This window comes from Carassius auratus, chromosome 10, assembly GCF_003368295.1.
Source record: "Carassius auratus strain Wakin chromosome 10, ASM336829v1, whole genome shotgun sequence".
Lineage (NCBI taxonomy): Eukaryota > Metazoa > Chordata > Actinopteri > Cypriniformes > Cyprinidae > Carassius > Carassius auratus.
Genome location: NC_039252.1, coordinates 5,494,409 through 5,508,209, shown reverse-complemented (window position 1 = coordinate 5,508,209; position 13,801 = coordinate 5,494,409). Strand labels below are relative to the sequence as shown.

Here is a 13,801-nt window from a genome sequence, read left to right as displayed (position 1 = left end):
CTTTCATTAGAGAACATAACTGTGGACCACTCTGCAGCAGTCCAGTCCTTTTTGTCTTTAGCCGAGGCGAGACGCTTCTGACGCTGTCTGTTGTTCAAGAGTGGCTTGACACAAAGAATGCGAAGCTGAAACCCATGTCTTGCATACGTCTGTGTGTAGTGGTTCTTGAAGCACTGACTCCATCTGCAGTCCACTCTTTGTGAATATCCCCCACATTTTTGTTTCACAATCCTCTCCAGGGTGCAGTTATCCCTAGTGCTTGTACACTTTTTTTTCTAGAACATCTTTTCCTTCCCTTCGCCTCTCTATTAATGTGGTTGGCCTTTTGAACCTTTTCACAATATTCTAATTTTCTGAGATACTGAATTTGGGATTTTTCTTAGTTGTCAGTTACAATCATCAAAATTAAAAGAAATAATCATTTGAAATATATCAGTACGTGTAATTATATGACCAGCACCTGTAGATGCCTCATATTTTATTATTTTAAACTAAAGTTAGTCAAGAACACATTAGATAGGTGCCTTACACAAATACAGAAAGTATGCAGATGATGGTTACTTTAATCATTTGTGATCACATGGTCTTCATAATTTATTCTGATACCTGAAGTGTGACTGCCAATATGCAGAGCACAAGTGGTACAAAAACTGATTTAAAGATCCAAAGAGGTAATATGGCTAAAAAGAGGTCATAATATACAGTACATCAAGTTATTCGTAGCTGCCCACTAATATAACATAAATAAATAAAATAGTCACATATAGCTCTGTCTCTGCAACTTTATATCATAGTATCATTAATTTCTCGAAAGCCTCCGATCATGAAGTTATTAACAGGCTTGCCACTTACAAGATGTACAGGAATGTTCCATGGCTTAATTATAGCCGATTGATTTTTGCCTAATTTTGCTCATAATTTGGTGCACATTAAACCAGCTCAATGCTAGTAGGCTGCTAATATATACTCTTGATAATTTGCACTATTAATCGTGTATAGTAGGAGAGTGGTAGCTGACGTGTATTTGGACCTCTGGTGTCCTCTAGTGGTCAGATAGGTCACTACATTTCTGTATCAAGACTGTGCCCCAGTTTGCATACTAAACTAAATGTTTGCTAAAAATGGAAGACAGTATGTAGGAAGACAAAATGCCAGTAATAGGTATTTACACAGAGTATTCAGATATTCCCATCACCTCCTCCAGACACGCTGAAAAATACTGGGTTAAATACAACCCATCATCAAGTAACAAACCCAGAATTGGGTTGTTTTGACCTAGCATTTAGGTTACTACCTAAATTTAACTGCTGGGTATTTGTCATTTGTCATTTTTATTTATTTATTTAAATAGCTTTTTTTAGCGTTTTTTCAGAAATTGCATCAGCTTTATATCAATTGATCTTGAACACTTGTGATGGGTAGTATGCACATTTTTACACTGAGATATTTGATGTGTCCTTTTTGCAATTAACTCACCATACATTTGTACTGAAAGTGTTGAAATCAAGAGCAGCGTTACAGTGACCCATGACATATGCAACATTTAGTATATTATGTCTTCGGTTGAAACTAAACCTAAAAACACTTGTGGTATGAGAATATAAAAAAATATTAAATGTACAGTCGGTTAAAAATGTGATTTTTGAGTCTAAGTCTTTAAAATTCTGACTTGAGGGCCCTTTTGCTTTTATATGTTACAGTAAAAATATAAAATTAAAAATGCACAGTCTCATCAGAAACTAGCAACACCCTTTTAAACTTCTCACTTTCTTTCTCAGTATCACAAACACACACCCTAACACACAGCTCACGTTTATAAAGGAAGTTAAGCGAGATCGCGGGAAAGGAAGTGAGATGCAACACATTTATGAACAAAACTTGCTGCTTTCGCAAAAATATCTGCTCTGCTATTATATGTATGAAGATGAAGAGAAGTCCGTCAAACAATGCAAATCATGCTCAATGCTTTTAGCATGCATTAATATGCATCTTTTAGCGACAGCTCACTCCACAGAGAAATTTCTTTTTTATATATGCATTTAATACATTTTTTGAAATATACAGTGGAGTGCATTGGAAATATGGGATTTAAAGAAATATATAAATAATGTTTTGACATAATGAAGAAGAAACGTCACTGACATTATCTATTGTTTCATATTTTAATTACAGACTGTTTATTTTAGCCTAATTTTACTCATAATTTGGCGCGCTTTAAATTCAACCAAAGGCCAATGAATAAGCAAATAACTAAAGAAAGTTATGGCATAACGAGAAAGAAATGTCACTTTACATTACGTATTGTTTCGTAACTTAATTACTGTTTATGCTTGTCTAATTTTGCTTATATGTGGTGCATGTTAAACCCAAGGCCAATAAATAAACTAAAGGAAAAATGAATTAACTAATAAAGTAAGTTATGATCAAATTAGGAAGTGTCACTTCATGTATTATTTCATAACTTAATTTGAAAATGGTTTATTTTCGCCTAATTTATGCCCGTAATTTGGTGCATATTATACTCCACCCAAGGCCAATAAATAAATAAATGGAAATATTTAAATCAGAAGATTCTACATTATGTCTAGTCACTAATCATCATTTATTGGCCCTATGCATTAAAGGTCAGAGGTCAGGTTTGAAGTGGTAGGTACAGGCTACGTAAACAAAATGTTTTTATATTATGATAATATAAATAACATCATATATAAAGTATAAAGACATCATATTATTCAGTCTTAGAATGAATGCAGATGCCGAGATACACTGATACACATTCACCTTTGACAGAGTGACCCAATGAGCCCTGCATGTCAACATCCAGAGCTATTGAGTAAATACGGCAGTACTGGTTAGTGCAGATCATATTTATCCGCCCAGCAACCACAGGAAGTCCTTCTGCTGCTGCTGCTTACAGAGCATCAGCCCTGTGCAGAGGAAGTGCACACTTCTGTCAACACACACACACACACACCTACAAGAGCCAGAAGTGAGGACTTGTGGCTCCTGTCCCGGAAAACACACAAGAGGACACAGAAGTCAGAGACCATGATCAAACGCAAACTGAGTAAGTATATTTGATGGAGGGCTTCCGCAGTAGTGTGGTGCAATCATTCAGACCGGCATCACTTTACCATTGGGTTTCTGATTGTGGTTAAAGTCTCTGGTCCGTTAAGCAAGACTATTAAAGATCAAAATGCCTTAAAAAATGCCCCACTGTCCGTGTCGAAGCTATCAGGGTGTTATAAAGGAGCAGGTCTGTTGACATCATTGATTTCTATAATGGTGTTAAAGGCGTACGTTCCTCTCTGATGAAGGCTAGTGTATTTGAAGGCAGCAGTGCATAGACGCAGATACGTTTTTAAAAGATTTCTGTTGTTTTGCTCCACATGCCTTGAGGAAAAGCCAAAGCCGATCTGAGGACAGTGATGGGGTATGGGGATACCATAATGGCATTTGGGGATTCAGCTGCACAAAGCAAATGAATGTACTTCAGACTAGATCAATATGAGCCGAATTGAACATCGACCAAGAGAAAGAAAAAACTCATGATCAAAATATAAGTTGTTTATATTAGATTAGTTTGAGTATTGTAGGGGCAAAGTGTATGGGATATATATTAATAAACTGCAACTGAGAGGAGTATTACAGTATAGTGTAATGCATGAGCAAATGCATGTAAAAAGCAATCATGAAAAAACACACAATGGCAAAAAAAAAAAAAAAAATCACACGTTTTTTACACAGATATAGCTACATTCACTCTGTTCTTATGTTTAAACTAAAGTAGAAAACTTTAACTATATTAAATATATATATATATATATATTTAAACAACTCATTGATATTCACACACACGCATACGCACGCATCTACCCCCCACCACCACAAAAAAAAAAGATTATTTATTATATTTATTGTACCTTTTTCCTAATGATAACTTCCACTAAATATTACATTTTTAACAGTAACAAATAAAATGTAAAAGTATGATGATTAAAAAGTATTACTTTCAAACACAAAACAGGAAATATATCAAATGTAGGAAATATTAAACATTTATTTTGATCAATAAACACATTTTGATCCGTAATTAATTCAATAAATTGACTAAACAAAAATAATTTTCGAGAGAACGTATTTTTTTCAGTTGAATTCTACTCTTTTTAATTGTATTATTAATATATGTACACAGTAATATGGATCACCATTAGTGAAAATTAATAAACACTGAAGTATTAATATGTATTCATATTTAAATATTGATCATGAAAACACTGATATTAAGAATCTATGCTATTATTATTATTTTTATTATTATATTTCACACAGGCAATTGCCCCAGCACTTCTACTATCATTTTATAGTAATCTCATAATCCAAAATGTAAGTGTAAATTAATTTTAAGATTAATTAATTATTGTGAATGCAAAAAGTAACAGTTTTATCTTACAAAAGTTTGATCTTATCTTACAAAACATGTTCCTAACACTTTTGTATAACTTCGTTTTTTTCTTCTAGTACACTTAACTGTAATCTCATAATCCAAGAATGTAAGTGTAAATAAAATCTGTTCTTTATCATTCATTTTAAGATTCATTGATTATTGTTGAATGCAAAAAGTAACAGTTTCCTCTCACAAAACACTATTCTTCTTTAATATCAGTTACACTTTTTATAGCTGTGTTTCTTCTTCAAGTACTGTATTGTAATACAGCAATACATTAGGAACTTCCTCACATTTAGCAGACCCGTGTGCTATTAATTTCAACTGTCTGTTATCTGAAAATACTCTGTCTGGATCATACCACAAGACGACTTGACAAGAAACAAAACCAGAACGGGGCTAAACGTCGACAGTCCCCCGAAAGCTATAATTATTAAGATAAATGAACAGACGTCCCAACAGAGACAAAGAAAGAATTCAGGCCCTGACATCGAAGATCATGCAAGAAACATTACAAATTATGATAAAACTCTATTTTAAGAATTGCCTTCCTGTTTGCACAGTATCTTAATTTCCTCCCCCATTCACCATTACCACATGCTTTTCACCACAAAGAAATATTCTGTCTTCATTTATGAGAAGCTGAAATGTTGTTTTAGGGACTAAAGGGACCAATGAATTTTTTCCCATGGATGAGGTCAGGACTCATGTTTACTTAAGAGGCTACATGTTTCTTTCTCACATTGAAGGAACTCGTGGTATGTTAGGGACCCCCTGGGGTGCACAGTCAGTCAGCCCACAACGAGGAGCTTTTTTTCTTTTACCAAGAGAGAGGTTTAGTCACACACAATCTGTGCCGAGTTACAGCACACACAACATGTTTTCTCCTTTCTCAGGCTTCAAGTGGTTTGGTAGTCTCACCAGCCTCCGGCGGAAATCAGACACCCAGAAGGACGATGTCAAAGAGGTGTCCACCGACGATATGGGCATGCATCCACGGAGCCCGAGCTACGCCAGCTCCAGTGAAAATTACACGCACATGGGCACCATGCCACGAAACCCGAAGAAGGACAAAAGCTTGAAGAAGAGCAAGTCCAAGGACAAGAACAACCTGAGTCAGAGTCAAAGCATGAGACCTCTGCAGGACCAGGTCGTTGATTCCCCACTTCTCAGCGTCCTCTCCGGGAAGGGCCTGGAGGTCCTGGAGAACCCCATCCCAGAGGACAAGCCTGTTACTGGAACCAGAGAAAATCCCATTCAGAATCGTGACCTTCCAGCTCCACCGACTGTGGATGGACACTCAACAATACTGGAAAGTGAAGATCAGGAGCCGTTAGTCGACTCATCTTGCTACATGAGCATGAAGGTGTTACTACGTGAGGACGAGCTACGTGTTGATCCACCAAATGCATGTCTAGAATCTTCACCAGATCTAAGAGTGCCAGACAAAGAGCCAGACATCCAGCCAGTGCTGCCCAAGAAGAGACATAAAGAAGGAAACGCCTCCATGACGGATACTGAGGAGCTCCAGGTGGATGGTCATCTGATTCAGTTACCTCTGAAACACGGCAGTCGGGTGGAGCAGAAGCAAGCAGTAGAGGAAGAGGCTAAAATAGGACCAGACTGCAAACAAGACAGTCAGGAGGAGAAAGAGCCTAACAGGTAAGAATCAGTTTCTTGATTCTTGAATCTGAACCTTGTCTGTTTGCACCCACCCTTGCCAAAATTAGACATTTACTTGTAGTAAAACCAACCAACAAACAAACAAAAAAATCATGGTTACCATAGTTAATCCATAATAACCAGAAATTAACCATGGTTTTACTACACTAACAATAGTTTAACCATGGTATTTGTAGTAAAACTGTGGTTAGACAAATGGTAGTCAATATGCTCCCCAAAAAAACGAACGACATTTTTACTATAATAAAATCATGGTTTTTTTCGCAATGTGATTTTAACACAAAAATTCAATAAACAGAAAGTTAATATTGAGCAACTTACCATATTTTTCGGACTATAAGTCGCATCAGTCCAAAAATACATCATGATGAGGAAAAAAACATATACAAGTCGCACTGGACTATAAGTCGCATTTATTTAGAAACCAAGAGAAAATATTACCGTCTACAGCCGCCAGAGGGCGCTCTATGTTTTCTGTGTAGACTACAGGAGCACTGAGCAGCATAGAGCGCCCTCTCACGGCTGGAGACGGTAATGTTTTCTCTTGGTTCATTTCTCTCGGTTCATGTCAAATTGATTTTGATAAATAAGTCGCACCTGACTATAAGTCACAGGACCGGCCAAACTATGAATAAAAGTGCGACTTATAGTCTGGAAAATACGGTACATTTTAGAGACATTATTGCAGTTAGTTTCTGTTTTTTCCATACCTCGATTTGTTCCAAACAAAGCCAATGATGAACGAACCAGCGAGCAACGTCGCAACAGATTGTTAACAGTGAACGAATCGATTGAATGAATGAATTGACACTTTTACACAGCCGAAGAATATTTAAATAATCACACTTAATAATATTTTGATCTCAAATACACATAGTTGAGGACATTTGTATTTGAAACATTACGGTTCAATTCACACATGTTAAAGTCCGCGTTAATTGGAATATGCTGCTGACTTTATTTCAGTGTAGTGACGTATTTCCAGCGAAAAACTAAATATTAAGTAGAGGGCGTGGTTTTATTTTGGTGCTCCTCCTCTCTGTCTCTTACTCACAGCAACCGAACGGTTGGATATTCTGTGAAGGAATGCCATTCCAGAGTGGAAGCAAATGTTCAGATTTTGATTAATGATTACCATTACAAACTTTTTTAGATAATAAAGTCAATTTTTTAATAAACTCAATTTTGAATTCATGAGGACTAACGGTCACAGGACTGGCAAAAGTTAATATTGAGTAACTTATTTTTTAGATAAAATTTCCTGATAAATTTGTGTATTTTTGCTTCACTAACAAGCACAGTTCTATTCCATACTCATCCAAAGCTGCAAACAGGTGTGATTCATTCCTGAATCATTCAGAGTTTATGAACAAAACATTTAAATGAATGACTCGCTCGAAAGACAATCACTTATCGCCACCTGCCGGTAAACCGAATGTAACCCACAATAACTGAAAAATATCCCAAATGCACAAGCGGAGTGATACAAACAGTGAAAAGCCCCAGTGCGGTTTAATAATGAAGCAAATTGAAACATTAGGGCAATACAAACTCTTCACAGATAAATCAGGTAGCTGTAATATAGCGTCAGATGAGACTAATCCTCATGTCTGACCTCATACCGTGACAGTGGTTTTGTGATTCAGTAAAATATGACCTCTGATCCTATGTGACACCAGTTCTGGTTCATTGTACAAGTACACCTGGATTGATGTCACACTTGAACTGTTCTCATGAGATACAGGCTCCAAGCATTTCGACATGCATTCTAATACAGTTAATCTCAAGGCCCTAGATGCCAGTATATGGTAATAACAAAAATACTAAAATATATTTAAGTGCATTTTAATAAGGTTTGGGATATGTAAAAGAGTTTGGGCAATGATGGTGTTGGATATTCTCCTTTTACATCAGGCTTGTTCCTCTGCTCGGTTCAGCCATGTTTCCCATTTCACTTCCTGGCGTGTAAATGGCTGCTAATGAGGTCACAGACCTGTGAATGTTTGATCAATGAGGTCAAACAGTGTTTCAGCAGTGACCCTCACAGATTCACATTGGTCACATTAGTGGGCAGCAGAGAGCAACAGGATGAACAGGCATTCAGAGGAACGCTGCTGTGCATTCCTCTCTACTTCCCAAAGGGACTTGACGGACCCTAAAGATGCAGACTGGGAAACTTGAATGAACAGTTTTAGGAAACTCTTTTTTCCCCCTTCTTTTTTATGTATATATATTCAGAAGTGTTGTTTGAGTATGAATTTGTACAAGGATCTAAGGTGAGTTTGTTACTGTCAATATAATGTTTGTGTCGAAGAGTAGACGTCAAAAATTCACTACGGTTATTAACAATTTTTGTTAATGCGTGTATGACCGTGGTGTATATATTGTTAATTATAAAAATATAATGTCCTTTATACACACTGTATACTTTGAATTCAATATAGCCTTTACAAAAGAGAACTGTGGTCATAAATGGTGTCGTTATGGTCCAATTATAATACTTTGAGATATGAAGAAGAAAATAAACATGGCACTATAATGGTATCTTGTCTTGAACAGTGTTTTAATACAGGCAAACTGCATAAGCATTGTCCTCTTATAATTCGATTGTTCTCAGTCAGAGCTCATTATGAACGACACCTGGTTTGTTGTTAGCAAGCGAGTTCTTTGGTAAAAACGGCTGAGGAGGATAATGATGTAAGGTCAGCCGGCACAGCTGGAGGATGTGAGATACTGTATGTCTTCAGGAAACAGTGTGTTAAGAGTCTTCCTGCTTTTGTATTCAGTGTCTTTAAGAGGACACTGCTTTAGCTTCACCTTTTCGTGTTTTAATAATACTAATACTAATAATTAGTAATTAAAAGTTGATATTCATAATAGTTAAAATTATATTCTTTTTTGCCACTTCACTTGCAGAATAAATGAATCATGGACTGTATATAGGGATTCGCTTCAATGGCATTTGATTCTGCTTCCACAAAAGATGTCTGTAAAAAAAAATGAAATGCCTCAAAACTAATTTGGTCCAGTTTTTAAATGTTATGGCTAGGTTTTGGGCTAGAGATTCCTGTTCTGGGTGCTTTTTTTAGCATCTTGGGGTCTGAATCACATCTTGGGAGATATTTTCCTTCGCATGTTGTTTTCATGATTCATGATCAATCTCCAGAGACAGGTTTGCTGAGCATGTGAAGGACCTTTACTTCATTTCCTGTTTGTATATCTCTACTGCTTTCATTTCTGTGTTTCAGAACAGAAACTTTTGTTCAACACACTTTGGATCACTTTGACTGATGAAGACTGAAGTGCCGAGGGCATTCATACAATGTCTCCTCAGTGTGTTTGGCTGTGGTTTCCGCACACTTCTGCTTTGCTGAAACTTTTCCCATGATGAAAGCTGTTTCTTTGCTTGATCTGAAAGTGAATTTGTTGTTGCTCATTTATCAAAGCACCTTGTTTAAAGCTCTTCCCATGCTTTAATCAAGTTTGTTTCTCTCACACACGCACAGTTAAAAAAAAAAAAAAAAAAAAAGGTACCAAAGCTGTCACTTCGTCATTTTTGGCAGTAACTTTTCAAACTGTACTATTATGCTAATTGGAAATACTAATATGCACATCTTTATGGTACTAATGCACACCCTTTAAGGGTTAAATAGGGTACAAAATTATACCTTTTGAAGAGATACTGCCTCAGTTACATCTTTCATCCTTTTTTTTCTTTCTTTTTTTCTGAGAGTGCATTAAAACGTATTTTTGTATCTGGGCAATATATTGAGATTTGAAATCTCTTAAACCCAGACTATTTCTATTATCAGTATTTTTCAGGATTTACTTTTAAAAGTCAATTTTTTATAAATGAGAAAGTCTGCTTTCTCATTTATAATTGTTTTATTGGCCCAAAAACAAAGACTTGTGTCATTTTAATAAAGTTTTTTTTGTGTGTGTAAATAATCATAGTAAAAATCATCTAACTTGTTCGAATGCTCTGTCTCTGCGCTTCCTGTTTTTTGGCTGAAGCTGGTTTCATCGTGTCATTGATGTGGTGCGCAGTAGGAGGAACGTAAACATGCTTTTCACTTCCTTTTGAATGTTAAAAAAAGCTCAAGTTCCTCTGTGACTTTTATATCACATCCTGTGGTGTAAAAAAATGAAATAAGAATAACTTATGATGAAATCCATCTCATGGAATATCTCACATCAACATTTTTAAAATGCTTAAACATGTTTTATACATTTCTCTGGAATACTTGATTCTGATTGGTCAGTATTTTTGTATGAGGACACTGTGTAATTCAGTTACAACTGCTAATTTTCTTTCTTATCATATCAGAACATAATTTTGACTTAATTTGCATGTCAGTTTATTCATTTAGATTGCAATGTAAGTATCTGTGCATAAAGTGGGATTCTAATCAGGGTTTATTTGGCAATTACTGAATGACTCTGTTTATTATATATGGCGTAATATATAATATGAACATTTTGTGCTATTAAACAATGTTGTCTATGTTTTTTTTTTCTTTTTTCACAGACAGATGAACAGCAGAGACAACCAAGGAGAATATGTGGAAGTAAGGCCTTTTTTCTTTCTCTTATAACAAGAAGTCTTTTAAACAATCGAAATCTCTCATCCTTAATAAGGACAAGCTGGAATGAATTATGTTAATATATCTGTGTATTACTTCAATCTATCTGTTCTTTGATTTAGGCTATTTATTTCAGGCTCGGTCCCTGACAACTTGCTGAATATGGTTATTTTGTGTTTAATTAGGCACAGTTCCTATATTCATTTACTAAAAGCCCCATTAATCGAATTAATAAGTAGTAATTAATCGAATGAGTTCTTTTAGTATGTGCTGATTTGGTGCAAATGAATGTTCTTCCAATTCCTGCCCTTATTTGCAGTCATTAAGATATTAGATTCTGTTTTTAATGTCTGTGTAGTGAACTCTGCTGCCTCTAGATGGCGCACAAACTGCTCTTTAATTCCTGAAGCTCTGTAAGGGAAGGTTAGGTGTGGCCAGACCCACCCACGTGACCCTCATGCCTTCAGAACAGACGTTCTCATTTACCCTCACTGCATAAAATATGTGTTGACTGTGGTCAATGACACATTCACACACCATGACACACATGTGGGCCTTTTTTTATCAGTGACATTACAGATTCATTTTTGAGATATAGTGATGGCTGTTTTCTTTAACTGTCCTTTCTATTGCTGTTATTCTTGATAATTATTTCCATTCATGCATTGATTTATATCAAAGGCCGCTCACTTAAAGTAAAACTTCTTTCTTTATTTCATATCATGCCAAAAGTCTTGTTCTCCAGTACTCCATTTCTGATTCACTATAAATAGATTCGAAGAGCTTCGGTCGTACGGTATGTTTTTGGTTCAAAAGTAAAGAAAAAAAGCACCGTCTTGTTAAGATGAGGCCTGTATCTGGGCCAAAAACTCCAGAGAGTGTCTCATATTCACTTTGTTTAAGGCCAAAAGTAGCCATTGTGAATGGAAAGTGAACATTCACAGTGTCATGGCTCATGGCATAATGTTTTTGTGACTGGACATGTTTATGCATAAACCCAAGTAACAACTGAAAACTCATCAACAACAACAATCATAAATCCAACATCAATCTATGTTAAATCCATACATATTCTGTTAAAAAAATCTGACATGACATGACTGGTAGGAAAAATTATTCTCTCTCTCACTTTCTTTCTTTAATGGGTTTGGGAATTGAATGTAGATCCAGTTTTCGATTCCCACATAGTATTCCCATTTTAAGTGGCAACACAACAGTACGATAACTGTTCATTGTACCTTCTTTATCCTTCCGTCAGTTTATTCATGGTTTTTAGGCATGTCAAACACCCTATCCATATTGCCATGAGTCTAATTTGACCAGTTACAAAAGGTTATTGTAGTAGTTTGGATGCACAGCTTCTTTTCCCTCCACTACTCCTCTTTTTCTCCAACACAATATGAAACTTTAATGGTGTCTGAGTTAAAAATGAGTATCTGCTCTAAATGTTCACTGTAATGGAAAAAAAAAGTGCTTTTTCGACTGGAAACAGAGATGAACGACTGGTCTTCATGCCAGAGCAGAATGTTCCCAGAGGCCCAGGCATGTGTGATCTCTTGAGGGGTTCGTAATTGCCTTCTTCCATTCAGCCGTTGATACTGATGTTTATTTTCTGCTGGGTTGTCATCTCATTATCTCGGCTGTTCCTAGATCTCACACCTTTCCCAGCACCTCGGGATGGAACACCTAACCTTTCTGCTAGCCGCTAACACCAATTAGCAGTTTCCTTTCGGTAATTGTATTACTGAAAATCCTACTGAAATATACCAAAGCTGATCTGCTCTAGCAGTATACAGTACTAGTAATATTTCATTCAGTGTCTTTCTATTCTAATTCAAAGACTTGGGCAAGAGCCGTACCACACGCAAACTACAATACCCAGAATTCAAATGGGGCCAGGCTCATTAATGTTAATGAGAAGGGGGAGGTAAGGATGTTCAGGCCCTGTAGGCAGATGGAGGTAGAGACGAACCCCCTCCACCTCCTCATTATCAGTTCGCTCACAGAGTCTAGCTCCTCTCCATTGTACCGCTGCACCCTGCCTGCAGGACACTCACTGTGTAATTAATATTTAACTGAGAGAGAGATTCAATGAAAGATTGAGGAGGAGTTGTGAAGGAAAAGCCACGATCAGCATAGATACACACAACAGTATGAGACTGACAACAAGAAACACAGAAGCAACACAGAAAGTAGATAAGTAGGGCAGAGAAGTAGGATAGAAGACAAATTAAGATCGATTTAATGACTCAATTGTTTATCTCCTAGCCATGAGACTAAAGGGATAGTTCACCCATATATAGTTTTTCACCCAAAAAACTGTCAGTCATTAATACCCACACATATTTCGTTCCAAACCCGTTCATCTTCAGAACATAAATTATGTTTTTTTTTCTTTATGAAATCCGAGAGCTTTCTAACCCTGCATAGACAGCAAGGGAACTACCATATTCAAGGCTCAGAAAGGTAGTGAGGCATTGTTAAAATAGTCCATGTGACTATGTGCTTCAACCTTAATTTTATGAATCTACGAGAATAGTTTTTCTGTGCAAACAAAAAAACAAAAATAGCAACTTTATTCAACAATTTCTTCTCTTCTTTGTCTGTCTTCTTCATTCATGAGTGTAATGACGAAAAATGACTGTTTTCAAACATATCTGTCGAACAAACAGATATTCCTGACCCGATCTCAAACCAATAGTTGAGCAGTTATTGCTGTGTTTGTCTGGTCAGGACACTCAGATAAATACAGCAATGCTTTGATAGTACCTCAAAGCCACAGGAAAACCAACCAACAAAAAGTCAATTTAAGCAGTAATTCCATCTATTTCACAAATATCTGTCTGTTGTCACCATATGTGTGTGTCATGTGAGACTCCTCATCGTATGTGTGGTAATAACATGAAATCCTTTGCTCATTTCATGCTCTCATGAGACAAACGCACACACACACCATAACACGCACTGGATTACATGCTTTCTTCTACTCTTTAATAGCTTCAACTTGACATTCATCCTCCCATTGTCTCAGGCTGATGAGCGTTCAACATGAATTGAACATGTTCTTCCCAGATTATCTGCAAATGCA

At 36.4% G+C, this 13,801-nt stretch overlaps 1 protein-coding gene across 2 annotated transcripts in view; it reads left to right on the top strand.

Moving 5' to 3' along the window:
* Nucleotides 1-2,896: 2,896 nt before the first annotated feature.
* LOC113109654 (SH2 domain-containing protein 3C-like) overlaps nt 2,897-13,801 on the top strand; it is a 43,989-nt gene continuing 33,084 nt past the window's right edge. The window contains exons 1-3 of one of the 2 annotated variants that reach the window (XM_026273355.1): nt 2,897-3,067; nt 5,344-6,109; nt 10,659-10,698. In XM_026273355.1, the coding sequence (XP_026129140.1) occupies nt 3,049-3,067; nt 5,344-6,109; nt 10,659-10,698 (825 nt within the window). In that variant the 5' untranslated portion in view covers nt 2,897-3,048. The remainder of the gene's footprint in view (nt 3,068-5,343; nt 6,110-10,658; nt 10,699-13,801) is intronic. The other variant, XM_026273356.1, reaches the window with a different exon arrangement.